This window comes from Camelus bactrianus, chromosome 16 (genome assembly GCF_048773025.1).
Source record: "Camelus bactrianus isolate YW-2024 breed Bactrian camel chromosome 16, ASM4877302v1, whole genome shotgun sequence".
NCBI lineage: Eukaryota > Metazoa > Chordata > Mammalia > Artiodactyla > Camelidae > Camelus > Camelus bactrianus.
This window is the reverse complement of record NC_133554.1, coordinates 33,784,956-33,809,655: the sequence shown is the minus strand read 5'-3', so window position 1 is coordinate 33,809,655 and position 24,700 is coordinate 33,784,956. Positions and strand designations below refer to the sequence as shown.

The window sequence follows — 24,700 nt, the reverse complement described above, 5'->3', positions numbered from 1 at the left end:
ACTGGGGAGCAGCCATTTTTCACAAAGTGGTTCTACCTCTGGCCACAGCTCAGGGGTGGGCACTGATCCAACCTGGGCCTATAAGAGCCCTTCCGTAAGACTTTCGATTTTGGGGCTTAGCGAGTCTGTCTGTTATCTCTAGATTGCTGAGTTATCAAAGCTGTTAGATGGAGAACCTAGTGCCCCTGCGGCCCATGTTAGCCACTATGTGAAGAAACTATTCCTGAATGCAAGCTTCTACTGCTCACTGCATGACAGACCAATAAACTGAGAGATGGGTTGTTGGGGCAAAGAAAAGTGACTTTATTCAGAAAGCTAGCAGAGAGAGAAGATGGTGGTCTAGTGTCCCAAGCAACCATCTTACACAAGTTAGAACTCAGGCTCCTTGTATACTGAAAGGGGACTGGGTGTGGATCATTGTTGCGGGCTTCTTGGCTGGAATCCTTTGTTCTTTCAGCTGTCCACATAGGTCTAGTCACAATCTTCCCATAAACTTCCAACAAGACAACTGTTATTTTCTGTCTGCAACTTTTTATCTCTATGTGAATGGGAAAGTGTTACACCTGTAAAGGTCAGAGCCTTGAGAATAGGCTATCATGTATATTTCAGGTTATAGGCAACTTTCTTTTACAAAAGGTGCAGAGCCAGCATGACTCAGCACAGGCAACAGAGCACAAGGGTTAGAACCAAAGGAACAGATCCAACATGGAGTCAGGTTTGTTCTTCTCTGTTACAAAACCTGGTTGAGTGAGAAAGAAAGAAGCCAATGTTCAGAGGGAAATGGAGATAGGAGACAGAGATAGTCCTGATGGCCATCAGATACCTAGCTCCATTTGTTCCTGAGATCTAGCTGCCTTCCCATGGCCAAGCTATTCCACCCTTCTTTGGAAACCAGTAGGTATTCACCCCACATTTTGCTGGCTGGTGTGAGTTTCTTGTCACTTGCACCAGAGAGCCCTGTGTAGCCTGCTAGACCAGCTCCTTCATTTCACAGACAAAGAAACAGATTCTGAGAAGAACTCTGACTTCCCTAAGTCTGCCAGGTTAGTGAGTAGCTAACTGGAATTAAACCCTCAAGTCTCCTAATTGTAGCTCCCATGTGTGTCTGCACAGCTGCTGCAATTGTGGTGCCCTGTGTCATTTTCAACGCCTGGTGATTTCCAATGTCCTCAGTTGGAGAGAAGTGCCTCCATCCCTCCCCTTATCCACAAAACAAAGGGAAAAAGGTAAAAATATATCATCAAAACATAACTGGAGACCTGGGACCTGGGGGTGTTGGCACAGGAAATTGAGAATGAGAGGAACAAAATCAGACTTGTTGGAGGTGCAAACTAAAATGACACCACACTATCTGTGGCTGAACTCACACAAGGAAGACTGGATCAAGGGCAGTCTTCACCTCCTCACAAAACGCTCATGCAGGATTCAGATTAAACTGAGATAACAGATCTCCGAGGCAAAGATAAAGGAAGATCAGAGACCCACTCCAAGTGTTGACTGCCTGTGGGTCCCCAAGCCTTCCAGACTTCTGAGATCACCCTTACCTCTAATATAAAATAGGATGACATGAAGGGGGAGGCCAGGATGCCCCTTCTGCTGAGTTGCACGATTCCTCGCCAGCCCCCTGACCCTGCAGCTGACAATTTCCTCTTGTTCCTTCACCCGACCCTAGACACAACCCTCCTTCCTGCTTCCCACATGCCAAGCACAACTGACAAAGTTGTGTGTATGTGGCTTTCCCTAAAGGTTTGGGGTAACGTGGGGTTACCCTGTTAATAGGCCCTGACAGCTCTGCGAGAGTTTTGTTTCCCCCTGGGCCACAAGCTATGTGAGGGCAACAGGCTGGTCACTGCTAAATGGATGACTCAGTAGCCTGAATGGAAATGTGTAGCAAGATGATGTGTCTGTGGCCAAGCAAGAACTTGCCTTCACAGTGTTAGTTAGATCCCAGTGACCTGCCCTACTGAAAGCTGGTTTTACAACCCCAGGAGGCAAATATTCAGGAAAGAAGTGGCAATTATTCAGGAGACAAGTTGTTTGGTGAGACCCCATTAGAGCTACTAAGGACAAGGCAGATCTGTACCCAGGACAGACAGAATCCCTTGGCCACCACTCCAGGAACCCAGGGGGATCCAAGAAGCCACAACGGCTGACACCTCCTTGCTCATCATCCCCTGGTACCCTCTGAGCCTCTCACAGTCAGTTGGTACTTCAGTGGCTTCCCAGGGCAGCAGGCAACTTCTAGGCACCTCCCAACCCTGTCCAGAGAGTCACATCTCACGTGAGTACATGATGTGTATCAATCACCCCTGACTTCAATCCTGTAGCCCTCCCACCTGAGGAACACCTCACCTGGCCTCTCCCTAGGCCCTGCCTGGGCTGGGCTTCTCTTCCTCTCCTTGTGTTCCCAACAGAACCCCCAAACTCCAACCCACAGCCCCTCTGAAGATGATTTTAGCTCCTTCTATCCGAGACGTTCCATTCCTTGGCGGACTTGCCTTCCACAAAAAAACAGGTTCATCAAGGTGCTTTTCTAATCCAAAGAGTAATAATCATTTCTTTAAAGGCAATTCTGCCTGATTCTGGACCAACACACGCAATTCAGAAACCCTAACAAAGATTTTTAAATAACGAAATGTGCCCTCCCCTTGCATCTCCACAACATCAATTGGATCCATGTGTGTGGTCATTCTACTTCCCACACCCCAAACTGGGACATATATTCTGATAATTACACAGAATCTTTGAGATCAGAACAATCCTAGAAAGTCTAGGATGTACTGTCATCGAATCTGTTTTCCATGTATCTACGACTCACACCCGAAGTGGTAATGGATCTATTCCTTGACTCTCCTTTGCCGGGAAAACCTGAGGGATCCCAGAGTAGTCAGAGTCTCAGGCACAGGAGAACACCTTGGGGAGCCTTCAGAATCCCAGGAATGAGCCGTGAGAATCAGCTGGGTTTAATTTCAGTGGTTCCTAGGAGTCCCTCAGAACTCCTCAGTGACAATTATCTGTTCCCAACAGTTTCCTCAGAGGAGGACTCCAGCTCAGTCTCTGTTTGGGGGCCCTTCCAATCCTGGCCATGGAGGGTAGGACACCCATCTGGCTCTGGCATCCTGCAGTGAGCAGTGTCCAGACAGCCTGTGAGCAGGGGCAAAATGGCTGACGGGTTGGAGGCCTGTTTCTCACTCCTTCTAGAGCTAGCCAAAATCAAGCCTTGATGCTCTGCTGTTCTTCTTCGCTAAGATTTAAACATTTTACCTCCTTTTCAGAAAAGAGTCTTAAAGCGGAATTTCTGTACTCAGGATAGACTGTTTCCACAACTTCCTGTGGCTGGAAGGCAGGTTTGAAACATGAGGTCCATGGACCCGCGATAGTTTCCTGGACAGAGTTTAGGAAGACTGTGAACTGAAATGGGAAAAGGATTACATTTTGATTTTCACAAACCTCTAACTGAAAGTTGGCTTTTCCTTAATTACGAAGGTAGGTGACAAGCCATGGCAAAATCGGTACCTGTGGGTTTGTCACATTGAAACCACAGATGTTGTATGTCACCTCAAAGTTATTGCAAGAATCTTGAAATATCATTTACACCTGGAACTACTTTAAAATTAGGTTAGTTATTAGATTCACTATCTCATTGTCTAGTATTTTTATTTTAAAAGCTCATATATTATTTTATCACAATTTTTCTGAATATTTTGATTATTGCTTTTTTTAGTGTTTGTTTAACGGGGGGAGGTAATTAGGTTTATTTATTCTTTTTTTTTTTTAATGGAGGCACTGGGAATTGAACCCAGGACCTCATGCAGGCTAAGCATGCACTCGACTACTGAGCTATATCTTCCCCTCTGATTATTGCATTTTAATACAATTTATTTCCTTTGTTCCAATGCCTTTTATTTTATACATTTAACGTACATTTATGCATTATTCTGAGAAGGGGTCCATGGACTTCACCAGATTGCCAAAGGGGCCCAGGGCAAAAAATAAAAAATTAAGTCTCCCTGAATTCTGGGGAGACAGTCCAGGCATAAGAATATTTCTGGAAAAAAAATTCTGCATTTTTTTAGGCAAAGCAAAAGTTGTTTGTTTGGGAAGGGGCATCAGTTTATGCAAAGATACCTCTGCATTATAATGACGAAGGCCCCAGAGGTCCAGCAGTGACATCTCTACGGGGCAGTGACAAGCCTCTTTCCCTGTGCTTGCTACCCATACTGCCCGCTCCATCACACGTCCGTCAGTTTGCTCAGCCTGTGCCATCACATCCCCATCACACGCCTTCTACATCTTGTCTGTCACTTGGTTTACGTGTGTCTACGTGTGCATTGCACGTCCCTTGAAGGCTTGTCACATTTGGTCCAGTGCCTGGCATGGTGGGTCACATGTCCCCACCTTGTGTCAGCTGCATGTCTACATACGAATTTCACATGTTAGTTTCTTCGCCATTGGGTAATATTTCCCTCATAGGTCCAGCACATATTTGACATGTAGCTATCAGGGTAGTTCACATATTATTCATTCATTCATTTATTCATTCATTATTGAGGTCCTACTATGTGGTGGTCACTGTTTTAGACTCAGTGGATACAACAATGAATAAACAAAAAAGCCCTGCCTTCATGGAGGCCAAACAATAAACACAACAATAACTTGATATTCAGTTTAAAATTATTATTATTCAACATATCACAACAACATAGTAGTAGGCACATAAATAGATCAATAGCGTAATGCAAAGCCAGTTATATAGGGTGCCGGAAGTGATGAGCACCATGGGAAAAACAGGGCAAGGTAAGGGGGAGAGGGCTGAGGGGCAGAGTGGAGTAGTAGGGAGGCCAGGGTGCTCCTGGAAGAATCATTCAGGCAAAGACTTGGAGGCAATTAAGTGAGCTTTGCTGATATCAAGGAAACGTGTTAGAGGCAGAGGGAACAGCAGGTGCCAAAGCCCAGAGATCAGAGCACGTGTGGAGTGTTGGAGGAACGTTGAGGAGGCCAGGGTGACTGCAGTGGAGGAAATCATCAGGAAACAACAGGACTGAACCAGTTTCTCAGTCTCAGTGAACTCACAGTTTCCCTGCTGCCATCAGCCTTTGATGTAAGTTAGTTCACATCCAGCTGTGACACAGACTGCACCTGAACAACTGTCATGGACAACACTGTGGTCTCGGGTCAATTTCCTACATTTTGATAGATTTAATCTATCAAAGCAACAAAACCCTTCTCTCTGCAAAGGTAGGTAGAAAATGAAAATGGGCCAGAAAATGAAAGTTGTGCCACCCAAAGGAGGCAGAGGGATGTATGGGAAGGGTCTCGGCTCTGCCACTTAACAAGCCAAGATCACCGTGCTGGTCTCCCTGAATCTGTTTCCACATATGTGAAATGGGGGGACAACAACCATGATTATCAGGCTAGGACGCAAAAATAATCCCCAGCTCTCAGCCAGAGCCTTGCGGCACTCAGGCTGGCTAGCACGTGGCCACATCCTCCACATTCATTGCCCACGTGCAGCTCAGGTGCCAGGTAAAAGTTCTGCATGGTTTCTATTTTTAATCCTGAATTCTTCCACTTAGAATAATGCTTCAAATCTTTCTGGAACAAAAACCTGGAGCCCGAATCCTAAACAAATAAAGCACGTGAATTTGAACTGGCACAGTTCATCTTGTAATCTTTTGAAAGAACATATACAAATAAATGCCCACTTGTCCCGCTTGGGTGCCTGGCCGCTGCCCTCTGGGACTCCTTTTCCTCTGCTGCCATCACCTGGAAGGAAGAGGGACTGCAGGGACACAGAGACACACAGACCAGCAGGGACTCCTTTTCCTTCCTGCTGGTGAGGAGACTCTGGGTGCATACCCCACAGAGGCCAGCAACACATCTCGCATGAAGAGGTGGGTATTATGGCTTGGAAAGCTGGCTTAGGACCATTTCAGCAGTCAGCAAGGGTTCAGCATCAAAGGACAAAGTCCTAACAATGACAGATCTAGTCCACTTCCTTCCTTAAAAAAGGAAACAAAGAACAGGTCAGTTGTGTGTTTTTCCCAAGGCTGAACTACACCTTAGGATAGTCAGGATTCAATCCCAGAGCCCGGAGCTCTAAATCCAGGGTTGCTTTAGAGCCTGGCTACTCAAGAGTCTAGTCCTTGGGCCAGCTACCTCTTCTTAACCCGAGAGCTTATTAGGAAAATACTGGATCTCAGGCCCCACCAGAAACCCGCTGAATCGGCTCAGCATTTTAACAGATCCTGCAGGCAACTGGCACGTGTGTCAGAGCATGTGAAACACTGAGTTTGAACACTCTGCCTTCCAGCTCTCCTAGGAGGGTACGTTAAGATGCTTTTGTTTCCCCAAATGGAAATCACAGCATTGTTTTTACCTGCTTATAAAGGTTTTACATGCTCCTGTAAAGAAACTCAGACAACACAGGGAAATTTAAAGCGGAAAGTAATAAACATTGTGGTATGTAAATATCCTTTTAAACATCTACCATGTGTGCACAAACACACACTTTAACAAAAATCAGATTATATTCTGCGTACTATTTGGTAGCCTCCGCCTTTTACCTAAAAAGTTTCTTAAGTATGATTTCTCTTTCGAGTAAGTAGTTGCTCAGTGAATATTTGCTAAATGAAAAGATTGATTAAAACAAGCCATGGGAGTATTTGTTATCTATCGCTGCATTAAAAATTACCCCCAAACTTAGCAGTTTAAAATAACAAATATTTATTATCTCAAGAGTGTTTCCGAGGGTCGGGATCTGGGAGTGGCTCAGAGGGGCGACTCTGGCTCTGGTCTCTCGCGGCATCATTGTCAGGCTGTTGACGCGTCCAGTCATCTGAAAGTTGTGTCACCTCCCACCCCAAGCCCTCACTGTCTCTCACCTGACCTTGTACAATAGCCACACATCCTATCAGTTCCCACATCTAGCCCTACCCGCCTCTCAACCATTCTTTGATTTACCAGCCAGAGTGAGCTTGGAAAAGGCAAATCCAACCTTGTGGCCTCTCCTTAAAATCCACCCATGGTTTCCCATGGCTCTTAGAATAAAGTATAAAAAATTAAACAAGAAGAGGACCACCAGGCCCGGGGTGGTGTGGCCCAGCCAACATCCCCACCCTTGCATCCTTGCCTTGTCCCTTCGCTTTCTGTGGTCCAGCCACACCATCCCTCTCAGCCCCTCCTGTGTGCCTCGCTCTGCCCCTCTGGAGCTCTCCCAGGATGCGGAGCCCTCTGACCGGCCTCCATCCAGGCCCTTTCACCACCACACCTCCAGGAGTGCAGTTCACACACAGACCACCCACTCAGCGGCTACTCCAGCCTCCAGTCCTTTACTCCAGTGCCCAGAGAATGCTCACCCTCAATAAAGACTTGTTGAACTTTCATATCTCTGATATCTTTTATGCTTTGCACTAGTGGCAAATATTTCCCCCAGATTGTGATTCCCTCTAACTCTGCTTATTGTTTATTTAACCTTCAAAAGTTTTACATTTTGATGTCGTCAAAACAGTCTTTGGGGATTTCTCTAGTGCTTTATGCACCAAAAAGTTTTGTAGAAGAGCAGGTGCCTCAGCTAAGGTCCAGGTCTGAGGAATTCAGATTAGAAGGAACAGGACGCTGGCAACCTTGAACTGACCGAGGGCGCTGCACAGGTGGGCGAGGCCAGGTACCAGGCAGCTCGGGGTTAGAATGTCCCAGGCGTGGCATTCCTGGCCTATCATTTTTCTACACTGCTCACCACCCCGTGACGGGTCGGGCCCGTATTAACACCCAGCACATGTCAGGGAAAAGCAGGCCGGGGCCTGCCGTTTGCCGGGTGCTGTGTGATGCCCCGGGGAACTGAATTTTTAGGTAAGACTTGAGGGAGGGAGTAGTAGTTTGTTTGGTGCAGGCTCTGTGTGTGTGTGTGTATGTGCACGTGTGTGCACGTATGAATGTGCCTGGCAGAGGGTTCAGGTAGAGGGAAATAGTATCTCTAAAGAGCCCCAGGTGGGATATGTTCAGGTGGCCTTCTTAAATCCCCAGTGAGGCTGCAGTCACTGCTCCTTCATCTAAAACCCACCGATGGAACAAGGGGAGGGTGTTATGACCCAGATGTGTGGCCGTGTTCTTGAGGGTCTCAGCCCAACCTCAGCTTCCATGGAGGACAGGGCCGGCCAGCTCTGGTCCTGCCATGTTTCTCCACACCTGCCATGAGAGTTAAGGGTGAAACCATGAGTAAATCACAGCAGTGTCCCAGGTGAAGTCCTGTCCACAGGCGTCCTTGGCTCCCTGGCTGGCTGTCCCATCCTTGGCTGTGAGAAGGGGCAGACTTTAGACAAACGCCTGTGAACTGCAGCAGTTCCGGGGCAGGTGCAGCTCAGGGGTGCCCAGTGCACGGCCCAGCAAGGTGCCATTGGGAGGGGAGTCTCTCTGTGTCTTCTGGGGACAAGTCAGAATATAAGGGCAATACTATGACGCCCAGTGGTTGGCAGGAGCCAGCCCTCGTGCTTGCACGTTCCTTATACAAACTTAAGTTGTAGGTGTGACTCACTCTCACCTTACAGATAAGAACCAGAGGCTCAGAGAGGTTCTGTGATTTGTCCAAGGTCACTCAGCTAAACTTGGGAGATCCAGGACCCAGTTTTGCCTGGCTCTAGAGCCTATAAGGGGACCTGGGATGGCCAGGTAGATGTCCAAGGGCCAGGGGTGGGCATGCGCGAGGCAGCATTGTGACCTCAATGTCTGGTACCTGGGGGAGGAGACTGATGGCGGGGACTTTGATTCCAAAAAGGAAGAGCTTTGTGGGGAGGCAGAGATGCGGCTCTGCAGACCTTTCTCATGAAAGCACCTCCTCAGCCCCGTTGCAGGGCTAGAAGGAGGCTATTTTAGTAGCAGCAGAACTGTGTGGGCCCCAAATGAATGGCAAGCCATGTATGGACAAAGCTGGGGGAATACCGAAATGGGGCTGTTAGAACCAAACGTGACATGCAGGGAAGGTTGATGGGGTTTGGGCTGTGTGACAGCTGGCAGGAGACCATCTCCCAGGAGGACACAGGGCAAGGTGCCAATCCAGGCTGGGAGGAGTAGGGGCGTGCTGACAAGGAACAGAGAGAGTCTGCCTCCCCTTGCAGCAGGAGCTCTGCCGCCTGCCTGGAGGAGGGGGCCCTGGAACGTGGATTGGAGACAAGTGGGGAGAAGAGTGAGGTGAAGCAACTCAGGTAGTAATTGCAATAAGCACCCCTGGACCCCCAAGCTGGTGAACTGAACAATTCCAGGAAGCGTTTGTGTGTGTTTATAAACGTCCTCCCTTCCAAGTTGGAATCAAGACTTATTTGGCAAAGAATGTTGTCTCAGGGAAGGAGACTGACCGCCCAGAGGCGGGAACGCTGAGGTGAATTTGTTTGCCAGAGCTCCAGATTCGGCTTGTTTGTCCACGGCTCTGCTATTTTCCTAAGATAAGGGAGACCTGCATTCAAACCCCAGCTCTTCCGCTTGGCTGGGGGACCTGTAGCAAGTCACTTAACCCCTACGGGCCTCCTTTTCCTCAAACGAAACATGGAGAACAAACACATGAGTACCTATCTCAGACAGCTGTCACGGGATTGGATGAGGTAACGTGCATGAACGCCCTAGCTCAGTGCCCGGTGTGCAGCGGGGGGGGGGGGGGGCGGCAGGCAGCTACTGCTATCTATCATTAACAGTAACAAAGTGAGGACTCTCCTCTCACAGTCACGGGTCCCAAGCCCCCAGGGCAGAGAAACTCAACTCTATTTTAGAAGGCAAACTGCCTTTATTTTGAAACCGGCTCTAGGAAACAGGCTGAGAAATGGCGGTATGTGTTTCTAGATTCCCTTCCTCTTGATGCAGGCTGAACGACTGCTCATACACATGGTCCATTCTGGGATCCGAATGTGTGTAGAAGGTGTCCTTCATCTACCTTGTGGGGAACACAGAGTTTTTGCGTTTGGGTAACAAGCCTACCAAGAGATACAGGAGGGCCTTCGCCCAAACTCGGTTTTACAAGGCAAACTGCATTTACCTTGAAACCGACTCTAGGCAACAGGCTTAGAAAGTCCCAGTACTATTTTGCAGGATTGGCCCTGAGAAGGAGGCCCAATTGTCGAGGAAACTCAGAGAACAGGATGACAGGAGGGCCTCTAGTCTGGGCCAACCCCAGGTGCTGCCTGGGAGGGAGGTACCATTTCAGAGGGCTGGGGCTCACCCCCCGAACAGCCTCAGTTTCCCTCTGTCATCCCCGCTCTAGTCACCTGGCCCCAGCCTCCCCCACTGAGGCCTTAACGTTGTCAAGACAAGCCCGCAGCCTGGGACAGCTGCGGGAGGGGGAGATGCCCGCTCAGACCGGGCTGAGGTACCAGGTCTCAGGGGGAACAGAACCACTCAGCCCACTTAGGGCCACTGAAGAGCAAAGGGCACATGGGCAAAGAGTGAAATGGTGGATGGTCAAGGGCTTATCACTGCACATGCATGGATGACAAGAACGGTTAAAATCAACACTGCTGAGCCCTCGGCGGGGATGGACCTAGGAGGTGACAACCACTCTGTCGGGCGGCTCTGCAGGCCCACACGGCCCTGGAATAGGACCCAGGGGCAGTGGTCCTAGTGAGGCAGCTCTCAGCTCGACCCGAGGGAGGACTTCCTGACAAGGGAAGTCCCAGAGGATTCCACCCACCACGAGAACGATGCTCCCTGGTTCTGGAGGCCTTCAGAGATGACCTGAGGATCTAGAAGGGAAGTTTCTCTCCAGTAACCCGCAAACCCTCCCATCACTTCACTTTAATCATTTATTCGGTCACTCACTAATACGGCCAGGTGACAATGCAGCTTAGCGGTCACAAGCATGGGGTGTCAGAGTCTGACTGCCAGGATTTATATCTGGGCTCTCTGTTCCACCACCCACTAGCTGGGTCCCCTGGTAGGTCACGCAGCTTTTCTGAGACTTACTGGTGAAATGGGATGGAGGAGATCTACACCACGGGGCTGGGGTGAGCTTACACAGAAAGTTCTTAGCAGAGGGCCCAGCACATGATAAGCACACATAAATGTGGCTACTCTGATTGTTAATTATGAGCATTTACTGTATGCAGGTACTTTGCGGGGGATTTCTGCAGCCCGGTGCTCCTCTCTGGCCACCAGGGGTCAGCTCAGACCAGTGCATCAACCATCACAGTCCCTCAGAGCCTGAGAAATTCACTTGACAACCCCCTGCTCGCTGTGGTCCTAGTTCCAACGACACTGGCCTCATCCTCCCTGGTCCTCCATCACCCCTTCTGCATGATGAGGTCAGAGGGCAGGGCTCGTTCAGTGCTTCCTAGACCTCGGCTCACATGTGCTTTAGGTACATAGCATGTGGATACATCAAGTAACATTACTCTTTTTCACTTCATTATGGACCAACTCAAACTTCCTCAAGAGCTGGTAGTGGCTGAGAATGGCATTTGAGAACAACAGTCTAGAAATGGGTATTTTTCAAAGGTGGGTAATGTACACACTCCTTTATAAAGGAAACTCTCCTTGCAAGACTCCAAGAGTATGTCCACAGACTCCCAACACCAGTGGTCCCCATGGACAGCACCTGCAATATACCTACTTATTCCATAAAAATGTCTTTTAATTGTGAGTTTCATGGCAAAATTTTAGTCTCTATAATTAGAAATACATATATATACATACATACATATATATGTTTTTTAGATTGTATCTGCAAGCACCTCAGTTTGAGAAGTGGGTCTAGATGTCCATTAAGCAATTGTTCTGTTTCTCACGGGAGAAAAGCTTAAATGAAAGCCAGTGGGATTGAAGCAAATTGTGAAGGAGAGCTAGTCTCAGTGATGGGAGGTGCCAGGCAGCACAGCCCAGGGCAGTGACAGGTCTGCTCCTTAGGAGAGGGACAAGGAGTCACCATCCTGGAAGGTGGGGAAGAACAGTCTCAGGGGCAAAGGAGTTAGAGGGCAGAAATGGCTTTAAGCCCTGGGCATTCTCAACTGTGTTTCCCTGCGTCTGTGAGATGAGAACTTTGACGGGAACAAGATGAAACACGCAACTTTTCTTCCCGGAGTCATTTCACGCACCCTTCCTTTCAAAAGAAATTCCTTGGAGGTCTGGGGGAGAAACTCCAAGGGAATGCCAATAATTCTGACATCACAGCACTGCCCTAGTGACCCATGAAGAAATACCAAAGCTAGAGATGGTTTCCTGAGCTGGGTCAGACCACCGGCCTGGATACAGGCACGGCCCACACATCAGAGTCCCCCAGGCCGCTGGGCTCCATGCTGCTGCACCCGGCCTCCCCAGCTTGGGACACAAGGGGGGATGATGGAAGGGACAGGGCCAGAGAGCTTGTGTGCCCAGCAGGGCATTGCAAAAAAGCTGATCACAACTGGCAGAGCTCTGAAGTTCACAGCTGCTAGGACATTTTATCCGTCGGCACCATGGGCATGGTGTCTACCACCTACCAGCTTTTCCAGGTTATAAAGATATTTGAAACCCGAAAAAAAATTATTAACTGCAAAATACAGAAAGAAACCTGCAAGCTAAAAGCAACAGATGCTTCATCACCTGTCTACAAAATAGAACAGGACGTTAGCTAGTCAGCTGCAGCTCAAGTCCGACACAAATTACACTGACTGCAGGATGTGGGAGGAGTCTGATGGGCTCACTACGATGTGGGGCGAAGCCTATGAATTTACCAGGTCTCACATTCACCCCTCTCGGCTGGGCTAGCCAACCTGGCTCCCCCTTTCCTCCCTTTTCTTCTTGCCTCTTCTTGATCTCCCAATTTCTATTTCACCCTGGCTGCCACTGTCCATCAGGCCAGAAAAGGTGCCCCAGGAATCTCCCACCAGCCTCGGCGAGCAGCTCAGCTCCTACCCCCACCCCCGTGAGGCATCTCAGGAGCCGGCCTGCACTCGGGCCAGCAGAGCCCTGCCCTGCGCTGCGAGGGACGGACCCCAGGCTTGCCTGGGCCGGGCTATCGTGGTTGGAATCTTAGTTGAGTCAGGAACCAGGTGGGGGTGTCACATGGCTGTTAAGAACAGGGGCTCTGGAATCTGGCAGACCCGAATTCAACTCCCATGTCTACTGGGTGACTCGGGACAAATTACTTTTGTCTCTTTGAGTCTTAGTTTCCTCACATGTAAAATCACACCCGTCATTATTAAAATTGGGTATGAATTATCATGTGAAAAGTATTGTGCCCATAGCAACAGTCTTCCATAGGGGCACAGAGGGCAGCTGTGAGGCTTTAGACGGGATGATACATGTTAAGCTTTCACTTGCTGTGAGAACAATAGTAACCACTTCTACGGAGCATCTCTGGTGTTCCAGCCACACGCACTTTCCCCGGCTTTATTTCAGTGAGGTCTCCCATCGACTGCAGGCTGAGGTTCTGTTGATGGTCCCTGTGTTGCTGATAAGCAAACTGTAGCTCAGAAACTTCAAAGACCATGCCCAGGACTGCACAGAGCTGGGATTCTAGTACAGGCGGGTCTAACTCTAACTCTGCACACACCGCCCCCAAACGGTAGCTTTACAAATCGTTCTGCAATGGGCAATCCAGCAGAACATTGACCTTAAACCCAGAAAACCTGGCTTTGAAGCAAGGCTCTTCCTCTCCTGTAGGTGTAAGAGTTTTAAGCAGCCTTCCAGCCTCTCTCAGCCGGTCCCCTCACGTGTGAGTGGAAATAACAAGGCCCCCCAGGTTCTGCCGACGGGATAGGATTACAGCCAGGCTCAAATCAGATGCTGGATGCAAGTGTTGAGTGGGCCAGCAATCCCTTGGCAAGCACATCGTGATGACCCTTCTTTACCCCCTGTCAGCTAAGTGTCTGTCCAAGCTCCCCTTGAATACTTCCGGGGACAGAATGCTCACTTCTTATTCTAGTAGCTCATTCTGGTTACAAAGTTCTTCCCTTTGCAAAGTCTGCAAGGACTTGCCTGTAACTCCATCCCACCAGCCCTGGCCAGGACCTCCTCTGCCCTGCCAGCTGGAAGAACCTTCACAGTCTCCCACACTGGAGGCTGAAGACCCCCACGGCTGTGTCCTTGCTCCTGCCATCCTGCCCTGGACTCCCCAACCACAGGAAGAGACAGATAAAAGCAGGCATGTTCTCGGTTTGCATGGGCTCCTCCCCTGCTTACCAGACTCACAGGCCAGAGACGGTACAGATCAAAGAAGGATGTGGAAGACACCAGAGACACTGATGGCTGCTCTGACCGCTCACACTTCCTGAAGCCCCTGCCCTCTGCAAATACCTGCAATGCCCTGGCTGGTCCTGCCACCTCGGCTGGCACTTGGGCTTTGGGGCCAGGATCATGTGGACTTTGTCCTGTTGGTTTCCCTTGTTCACCCCACTCTCCTTCCCCTGGCACTCCCCAGCCACCCTTGTGCTCGTACCTTGAAAGACTCCAGGAATCCCCCATGGCCCCCACTCTCAAACTTGTCCTCTTCTGGGCCCAGTCCCAGCATGGCCTGCGTGTGGGCGTGGAGTTCATCGTGAAGGTTGTCCAGGAGGGCTGCCCTCGTCCGGTCTTGGAAGGGAGAAGGGTGGGGGTGGTTAAGCTGGCACTGAGAGCAGAGATGTGCCCTCCCCCGGGATGCTCCAGACACCTGGCCCAAGGGCTGTGAATCTGGCCAGCTGCATCCCAGCGACAGTGCGGACCTACATCCAGGCTGGGCTCCATGCTCACAAATGCTGCAGCTAACACTACAGCTCCGTGCCCGGCCCCCTGCTCCCTTCTCTCTGTCCCTTCTCCCTGGGCCATCCCGCCCTCCCATGGCTCTGCCCTGATGACTCCCAGCCCAGATCTCTGCCCCAGGCACCACGTCCATGTACCCAACTGCCCATAGCTCCTCTCCATCCAGGTGTGTATCCAAGGCCACATCTACAGCCGCCAGGGGGCGCCATTCACACAGACCAGGACCAACCCTTTGAGCAACACAGCCTTTGCCAGTGCCTCCAAATAGCAGGTCCAGACAGTGTTCCCATGTCAGCAAAGAGCTCAAGCCAAAGGCCCGGGTGGCTCCCCACAATCCCACTTCTCCACACTCTTATATACAAGAGTCCATCAAGTCTTCCTGACTCTGAGCACTTCCTGTGCTGAAGCAAGCTGCCACTCTGTCTCTTGGACTCCTGTAATAGCTTCTAGCTGGCCCCCTTCCTGCCCTCCTGCCTTCAGGCTACCCGCCACCTCTACCACCTCCTCCTGTACTTTATTAGGGCCTTATCACCTCTAGCTCAAAGCCTGATCTGACCCAACCAGCATCTGCAGCTGGTCCTCCCACCATTCCATCCCCATCATGAACCCTTCTCTCAAGGCCACGTCCAACCCTCTGGAGCTCCCTCACGAAGTCATGCTCTGAATCTGCCCGGCCTTTGTTCATGCTGATTCCCACGCCTGGAATAACCCTCCCCAATCTTTCCTCGTGGCAAAAGTCTCGTTAGATATCCAGATTAGGCAGCTCCAAGACCACCTCCTCCAAAAAGCCTTCCCTGAACACACCTTCCATTCCCCACAGGCAGAAACAGCCACTACCCTGAGCCACAGCCCCTACTGGCCTCCGTCATAGTCCAGGACACTCTATCATACCTGTCTCCACCAGCCTGTGAGCTCTGTAGGGGCAGAAACTGTCTCACTTATCCCAGTTTCCCAGGGAACAGAACAAAGCACAGTACACAGTAGGTGCTCAATAAGTGATCAGCAAATGGTTGACTAGACCTAAAGTTTGGATGGAGTTCCCACAAGAAGAAAGAGCTCCACATCAACACAATGCTGAAGGCTTAGAGGGGCAAAGATGGTGCTTCCCACCTTAAATAGCCCCCAAGAATAGACCCTCGAGAAAGGCTGGCCCAGTGGGCAGGAGGAAGACCAGAAACCTCGTGCTCACCTCCAGCTTCGCAAACTTGTCTGACTTGCAGCATTCTCTGCGTTGGTGAGCTTGGTGAGCAGAAACTCCCTGAACTCTGGGCCCTGGAACACACAAGATGCTCCATCCTTAGCTGCTGCCACAGGGCTTTAACCACAGTAAGAGGCAGGCAGTTCAGGGGGCCTGGGGGGAGGGTCTACTTCTGACACCGCATCACCTTTAGCCCAGCCCAAGCCCACCTGCTAAGATGCCAACATGGAAACCAGCTCCGCTGGTGCTGGCAAATCCACCTTCCACACCCACCATAGCACTTCCGGGAGTGGAGGCCACTTGTGCCCAAGGCGCCTGGGACTGGCGTACAGCATAAAACCCTCCTTTGAGCAGAAAGACAACCCCAGTGTCAAACACCCTGACAAGAGGCCTTGTGCTGGGCCAGGCTGGCAGTACAAGGAGAGGTGGGGACAGGCACCAAGTAAAGGAGGTTCTCAAGCTCCCAGCCCAATTCGGCCCCCCTGCAACCACTGCCACTCAGGCGTGGCAGCCTGGAGTCTCAGACATGAGAGAGGCAGAAGGAGAGTTTCTTACCTTCTGGAAAACGGGGGCTGGGCAGAGGTGGGCCAAAGGCAGGCACATATTCCCGGGCAGTGACTGCAACCTGAAACACAGGGACTCAGTGTGGGCCACCAGAGGGGAGACACAAGCTGAGGATGAAAAGCGTTCTGAGTCCTGGCCCTGGGGGAGCCCCCTTCCCACGCACATCTACTCCCCTTCCCAGAATACAAAGAAAGTGTCCCCTGGGCCAGCGCCAGTGAACCCAAGTCACTGTTCCTAGAAGTGGGGCTGGACTGTGCAGAGCCATCCACACACCCTCATCTGCATTCCAGGAGGTGGGAAGCAAGTTTGGCAAGATGATGGGGCGGGGCTGAGGAGCAGCCTGGAACCCTAACTAATGCAGTACAAGAGCCCAGGAGATGCTATCTCTTCACCTCTTTCGACGGGATGCTCATCCTACAGAGAAGGCGCAGGGAGAATGGTCAGCCCTGTACTCCTGATGAGGATACAGACGCCCAGAGCCGTGGAGCCCTCCCTCCAATGGCACACAGGAGATTAGCCCCGGAGATGAGCAGACGATCCAGAGCTCTCTAACCCTGCTCGGGGGTTCTCTCCCACAACACTGACTCCCATGACTGGCCATACATCAGAATCACTTCAAGTACTTAAAAATAAATACCAGTTACATGGGCTCCACCATAAACCTACTGAATCAGCAGCTCTGGGGTGGAGTCAGGACTCTGCAACTGTTTGAGGCTCCTGAGAGCATCTGTGTGGTCAGTAGACTGGTGTTTGGGAGCCCTGGCCCCGCACACGGGGTCGGTCTGGGTGAGGCTGAACTCACAGAGCACCAGGGCCCAGGGTGGGAACTGGGGGCAGAGGGACATGCAGGTGCTCTGCATGGGCTTGCAGGCTGGGGGTGGGGTGTACACCTCTGGCCACCCTGGTGAGGGAGGAACTAATGGAGAGAGGGCACCAAGGTGTTCTTCGTGAGGTCTCCCAGGCTCAGGACAGGTCCCACACCTCCATCTCCCCTCTCTGCCTGGAGATGCCCTGGTTTCACCTGTTCTCAGCCCACGAGGCTGCAGGCCTCTCTGGAGACTCTGCCCTCTCCCTTCTCAGGGAGGCTGCTGATGTGAGCGCAGCCCTGGTGCGCTGCCAGCCTCCTGGGCCCGGCCCGTGACGTAGGGCAGATGCAGAGTCTGCCAGAGCGGGCGAGCCGGCACCTCGGAGCCGGGCCAGGCCGGAAGGGCCCTGCCGGGATCTGGAGTGCAGGGGAGCGGGACAGGGCTGGTCAGTACGGCTTTCTCTCCCCAAGCCCAGGGCTGTCCACATGGCCCACACTGTGGTGCCCAGAGTCGGGAAAAAGCTGATGTGATTTCTGGCTGCTTCCAGCTGCCACACCGTCCCCCTCCACCACCCACCATCACCCTCGGCACAACTCAAGAGTTCCACCCACAGAGCCAAAATCAGGAGGAGGGGACAGCCTTGGAGAGGCTGCTGATGGGACCAGGCCAGAGGCCAGGTTCAGCTCCCCCATCTTCCCACCCCGACGCCGCCTCCTTCTCAGGCTTGCACTAGAGTGTTCTGTGCTGGCTGGGTGAGTGGCTTCGATATGCTCTGAAAGCGGCCTGAGTCTCCCAGCTGGACGAGCCCACGAGCCAACTGCCCCACAGCAGTGGGGTCAGAAAGGCGGGGGACGGGATATTCCCTTTGCTGGCCGTTCTCTAACCCCACGTGCTCCCTCCCGTCCAAACGCCCGGGCCTTTGTGGTTCCCTCCTCTTGGGGATGGTTGGGTTGCTGGGCTGAAAGCAGAAGCTGCCTGAACACAACCTCCCCTTCCTACTTTCTAGACCTAGCCAGGGCCTCCTGGCAGGGGCTGGGAAGGAGAGAGGCAGCAGGTGACTCTGGGGAAGAGGCTCTTCAAGACCAGAAAGTGGAAGGAGGCACGGGTGTGTAAGAAGGATGTTCCAGGAGCGGGGGTGCCTCCAAGGTCTCCAGACTTGATAAGGTCCCCACGCCTGCCGAAGGGTGGCCTGGAAGCCCTGGAGGACCACGAGGTCACTCAAGCGACAGATCAGCAGTGAGGGGAAGGGGGCACACAGCCAGGAGCCGGCCCCCTGGTCAGCTTCGTGTAAGACTCCTGACATCTTTGCAGGACTTCAGGAGTCGGGGCTGGGTGAGCTCAGACAGGGAGGGAAGGGCGTCCTGGTGAAGGCTCAGCTGGAATTTCCTTCGAGTCTGGCAGGATGGGGATGAAATGTGTGTCTGAAACATGATTTGATGTGATGTCTCATGCACACCCCAGATGGTGGGTCCAAGTTCCCACCTGCTGTGACGGCTCCATGAGGAAGGCCACAGTCAGACCCGGGCCGGACTCTGGCTCCACTGTTTCCAGGCTCTGTGGCCTCAGATGTTAAGAAACTTAAGCTCTTGGCCTCAATCTTCCCCCTGTAAAATGGGGCTAACAGGAGGCCTATCTGACTAGAGGCTTGTGAGAATTTAAGAAGACTGCTTTTAAGGGCCTGGCACAGAGCCAACACCCAGTAAGGAGTAATCATTGTCACTCGGTGCTTTTTTAATTTTCCCTGCTGTTCTGCACCTAATAAAGGATGAAATACTACAGAGTTCCCCCAAACCACTTCCTAATCCAACACACACACACACACACACATCCCTCTTCCTCAGCTCCTCCTCCTTCCTCTCCACAGCATGTCAGGGCTGGAAGGAGCTCAGAAGTTGTCTACTCCAACTTCCTCATTTCACACAGTTGGAAACAGAGGCCCAGAGAGGGAAGGAACTGGCCCAAGGTCACACAGCAGTCAGAGGCAGGGCCAGGACCAGAACCCCAGGCTCCCAAGCCGCTCTGTCTGAGGTCCTTTCCTGTACATTCCCACCCCTGTCCTTCCCCCTTCCTTCTCCTTCCTGTTGTTTGTCCTCCCCAGTGGGGGCCTCCTGGGGCACTGCTCAGTCCCTGGGGAACTCTCACCCTCTTTTGCCACAAGCCCTAAGCCTGCAGGGGTCAGCTGAGGTCCACGTTACCTGGACCCCCCGAAGGGTCTAACCAGGTCCTCCTCAGTCTGCCCATCACTGGATGATGCACAGAGCTTTGGGGGGCACCTTAGAAGGCTGATCCCCCTCCCTGTCCTCTGCCCTGACTCACAGGTCCTGCCTTCCAGCTTGGATGTCTGCCTGGCAGGTAGAGTTCAAGGTCCCACATCCCCGTGAGCTCTCCTTCTCACCTCTCTGAGGACAGTGCTTCTCCCTGGACCAGAGACTGTGGCTGGGGAGACTTGGTAAAGACTTCTAGCATATGTGCTGGCGTAAGGTGGTGCTTCTCTGATTTTTCTCTATTTTCCTAACTCTACTAAAGTTCTTGGGAAAGGGAAGAAGCCAGTTTAGCTGGACTCCATTTCCTACCAGGAACTTAAACACTAAACGTCCACAGGAGGCCTCATTCTGCCAGCAGATGCCCAGCGGACGAGCCCCACGCACGTCCGAGACTGCCTGGCAGGGCCCGGGAGCCCTCCTATCACACAGCTCTATTCTGAGCATCCTTCTCTGTTGTGCTTTCCCTCCAAGAGCCGTTAAATGAACCAGGTGGCTGGTGACCTGTGCTCACAGCCTCTTCTGCCCCTTCCCTGAAGCTGGTTCTGTACGTCACTTCCATGTGCCTGCACAGCAGGCACTGAGTGACTACACTTGCTTCCACCAACAAAGTAATTAGGCAGCTGATTGACAGGCATGCCCGTGTGGGTCAAAGCCTTCAAGGAAACCCAAACCATGGGTTCTCCAACTTTTCAGCTAAAACTGCTCAGTGACAGAGGAGCGTGAACACGGGCCTGTAAAAGAATCAGTTCTCCTCCACAGGACATAGTGTGGAGTTTCTTTTGTGTTTAGAAGCCTCCTGTTTGGTTTTTAAGCGGATGTGACTTTTGCACTTAATATACCTGGATTTGTACTGATAAAAAAAGTCATATAACAATTATAGAACATTGTTTTTCTTTCCCAGAATATTCAAACCAAATTGATACTTTGTAAAGACGGCCATGAAATGCTATGGCCTCCTGAACCCTGGAACCAGCTTTGGCCTAAGTTAATACACAGGAAGCATTGCAGGCCTCAGGGTTTCCCAAGAACTCCTTTTCGCTCTCCCTGACAACACTGGCTCCTAACACTGGGGGACGCAGGGAGTTCTGAGAATTTGAGCTACGGCCTCTCTCCTCTGGAGACACAAAGCAGCACGTGAACTCCACAGTTTGTACCTATCTACCAAGGGTTCAAAGACTATCTAACATCCACTTTAAAACCCCTGCCTCAGTCTATGTCCCTTGGGTCCCCTGCCCCCCCACCACCACTGTGCGACAGAGAAACTGTGGCCCAAGAGGTTGGAATCGTTTCTCACAGTTAAGGTGAGGGATAGTGACACAGCCATCAGGAGGTGTGGGGTGAGGGCCCGAGGCGCATCTGCACCAGTGAGGCGTCTGAGAAAGTCCACTAATGGGTCAGGAGCTGAGACTCAGGTGCTCACAAGCCCACCCCACCCCCGCCCCCAGGAGTCTTCAAATGAATGTGGCTCATTTGCCCAGAACAGCTAAACCAGAGGGCCCCCCAGGGGCCAGGGTCTACCAGGACCCCTGCCCTCCACTTCTCATCATGAACATTTCTCCTTTTTCTTTTTTCCTTTTGTCTGTTACTGTCTTTCTTCCTCTCCTCTCTCCTGACAGTCCTCTCCACTTTCTCTTTTTTTCTCTCCTGTGGCTCTGCCTTACCTTAATAAACAGCATTACCAGACTCCAAGTAGGGACAAGGGAGCCTTCTCAACCCTTGAGGTAAAGGCTGTCCCATCTGGAGGCAGCAAGATGGACCAGGGGACCTAAGAAGGTGCTCTCCAAGAGTCTAGCTCCCAAATCCCAGAAACCCAAGAACTCATGGGAAATCTATCATGTGTTGGAGAGTGGCCTGAGGAGCCCCTGAGAACTGGTGTTCCTTGACATCACTGATTCCGTAAAGTGTGGTGAGGTGCCTGGGCCCCCCGCTTCCTCCAACGAGATCTTCTCCTTACCTTGTAGGATGGGGTCTCCATGCCCAGGTTCTCAGCCTGCACGACAATGTAGGCATGTAAGAAGTTGGATGCAATCATATCTGGGACAAACGGTGTGTTTTCTTCTTGGAAGATGATGGCCACAATGTCATTCCCAATGTGTCTCTTTCTCTGGAGCTAAACAAAAAGTGTTCCATTGTTATAAGCCAGTTAGGAACATCCTGAAAACAGAATAGAACAGAATACAGGAAATTCTTCATTGTTCTATCTTTATACATAAACCTGGAACACTGAGACCTCTCTCTCCAAGGGGCTTTTTCTTTCAATCTTTAGAAGCCACTAAAAAGGAAAAAAATGAGGAAGAGGCCTAAGCTGCTAGGAAGAGGCTAGCAAGCCTCTGACTGAGCTCTGCAGCATGTAGAGAGCCCTGACTCGGGACTGGTGATCTAGTTAAAAGGTAATGCCAGGTTTTACCCTGGGAGATCCTGAATTGGATCAGGGAGAGACACAAACACATGTGGAGCCCCTGGAGAACACTAACAAAGCCACCAGGCAGCAAGTGCTGAATCAGCCACTGCCTACGTAGTGCCTGACACTATAGGAGTAGAGAAGAGGGCAAAATCAGAGGCCTGATGGTAATCTGAGAAGGCTTCCTGGAAGAGGAGTTTGGGTGAGGGGGGAGCACTTGATGGACATGTGGATGAGCAGGGAGGAGGGAGCAGATTATCCTATACCAGAAGGGAGAATAACCATACTTAGAGAAATATGGACACCCTGGCTTGGTGGAGGTCATGGGGGAAGACAGATATCCAGCCCGATTCAGCTTTCCACGCTCGGCCAGGTGCTGTCACAGGCGATCCCAATCACCAAGCATCTACCGTGTGTCAAGAACCATGCTGGGCTGTTCACACGCATGATTTCAAATGTTAAGGCCCTCCTGGACGCCAAATCCTGGCTCAGTGCTTACCTACACATTTGTTCCTTTATTAAGCACCTACTGCATGCAAGCCTGATGTTTCACGTGGAGTTTCCCACTTACTAAGCACCTGCTATATATTAAGTCTCATGCCAGGAACTTTTATAAACTGTCTCACTTATTCTGCACCACATCATCTCATTTCTTGGCAAAAGGAAATGAATATTTATTCAGTCCTTGCTGAGAGCCAAGCTCTGTGCACGTCCCACTTAACTGAGGTGACACTGAGAATGAGCCAGGCAGAGACCAGCCCTCAGCCTCAGGCTGGGGCAGGGGGTGAGGGGGGCCACGAAGGAACAGAGACTGAAGGTGAAACACTGAGAGAAAACCCTCTTTGGAAACAAAAGGAATCCTGCTTCTATTTGCTTCTGGAACATTCAGTAGTTATTTTAGAGCCAAATCGCAGTCTCCTTTGCCAATTTCCTTTTTTCCTAAGAAGCCAGGCACTGTGTTTACAATATGACTTCTGTGCTCCCTTCCAGTTCTCTACTCGGAAACATGGATCCGTTAGGAAGCCTGCCACAAGCCAGGCATTGTACTGAGCCCCATATTTGGACCCTTAATGTGATCCCCACAACAACCCTCTGACGTCCTTGGTGTTATTCCCATTTTACAGATGAGGCAAGTGAGGCCACAGGGTTAACCAGTTTGCCCAGAGTCACAAACCCCTAAGTGGCAGAGCTGGCTTCAAGCTACCATCTGCGGACCCTGTCATGTACTCTTCACCACCACCCTACACAGTCTGGGCACCTGGGCTCTGCTCTCAGCTCTACCCCTGATCACTTGGAAAACAGTTTTTTAACCATATGGAGCTACGATTTCCCCACTGGTCACAGGGAGATAACCAGGGGCCCCATCCTGTCTTCCACACAGGCTGCTGACCTACGGCCTTGGTGAGATAACACAATAGCATGGGCTTTGATAAGAGGAATGAAGCTGAACAGATGGGCCTCTTGATTGTGAAAATAGGGAAGGGGGCCTCGGTCCCTCGGGGAGACCAGACCAGATGCAGGCTCTCACCTCGCACACCCTGGTTTCCCGAAGCCCTCCCGAACCTGGTTACCTGCTGGGTGTCTCCCTCGGTAGACGGCAGCTTTGTGGAGACAGGAAACACGGTCTCCCTGTCCCGGAATACTGTGTACAGTGATTCCACCCCTGTCTGTCCGTGGGTCATGTCCAGGCCTCCTCCGAAACTGTTGGTGAAACATGCAAGTGCCAGGGGAGGGAGGGGGGAGGGAAGGAAAGTGGGCAACTTTGTAACAACCAACCACACCCTCTCCTCTGTTTTTTTGTGTAAAAAGGGCCTGTATTCTAACTGAAGCAGGATGGCACTCCAAGATATTTAGTTGGCCATCCTCTCGGTCTGCTGGCTTTCTGAATAAAGTCGCTATTCCTTGTTCCAACACCTCGTCTCCCGATTTATTGGCCTGTTGTGCGGCTAGCAGAATGAGTTTGGACTCAGTAACAATGGCCCCAAAGCACAAGACGAGTGATGCTGGCAATTTGGATCTGCCACAGAGAAGCCATAAAGTACTTCCTTTAAGTGAAAAGATGAAAGTTCTCAACTTAATAAGGAAAGAAAGAAATTGTATGCTGAAGTTGCTAAGATCTACAGTAAGAACGAATCTTCTATCCTTGAGATTTGGGGGGGGCAGGTAATTAGGTTTGTTTGTTTGTTTATTCGTTCATTCTTTTTTAGAGGAGGTACCGGAGATTGACTCCAGGACCTTGTGCATGCTAAGCATGTGCCCTACCACTTGAGCTATACCCTCCCCCTACCCTTGAGATTGTAACGAAGAAAAAGAAATTTGTTTTAGCTTGACTGTCACATCTCAGACTGCAGAAGTTATGGCCACAGAGCATGACAAGTGCCTAGTTAAGATAGGGAAGGCATTAAATTTGTAGAATATACGAATGTGTACAAATTTGAGAGAAAGGGACCACATTCGCATAACTTTTATTATGGTATATTGTTATAATAGTTCTGTTTTATTCTTGGTGGTTGTCGTTAATCTCTCACTGTGCCTAGTTTATAAATTACGCTTTATCATAGGTATGTATGCATAGGGAAGAACATAGTATGTACAGGTTTGGTACTATCCATGGTTTGAGGCATCCACTGGGGATAAGGGGGAGCTACTGTAATACATTTCTGTTATGTTAAGCCATACAGCTTCTGGCACTTGGTATAGAAGCCTGAGGAAATTGATACAAGTTGAAAGGGCTCTTTACCTGTTCTGGACACTAGGCCCTTATCAGATG

General features: G+C 50.9%; 1 protein-coding gene across 8 annotated transcripts; it reads right to left on the bottom strand.

Moving 5' to 3' along the window:
- Positions 1-279: 279 nt before the first annotated feature.
- Positions 280-23,897, bottom strand: LOC105064397 (rap1 GTPase-activating protein 2-like). 8 transcript variants are annotated; one of them, XM_074343009.1, is made up of 6 exons: positions 23,502-23,897; positions 21,484-21,639; positions 16,451-16,520; positions 15,887-15,969; positions 14,396-14,529; positions 280-739 (listed from the first exon to the last, which is right to left on the bottom strand). In XM_074343009.1, exons 1-6 carry the CDS (start codon positions 23,610-23,612, stop codon positions 712-714), a joined length of 582 nt encoding a protein of 193 aa, XP_074199110.1. In that variant the 5' UTR covers positions 23,613-23,897; the 3' UTR covers positions 280-711. The 8 variants fall into 8 exon arrangements, with proteins under 8 accessions (XP_074199110.1, XP_074199111.1, XP_045368093.2 ...); XM_045512137.2 differs by lacking the exon at positions 280-739 and adding an exon at positions 4,657-9,919; XM_045512133.2 differs by lacking the exon at positions 280-739 and adding an exon at positions 4,657-6,002 and having other exon boundaries at positions 23,502-23,896.
- Positions 23,898-24,700: the final 803 nt, after the last annotated feature.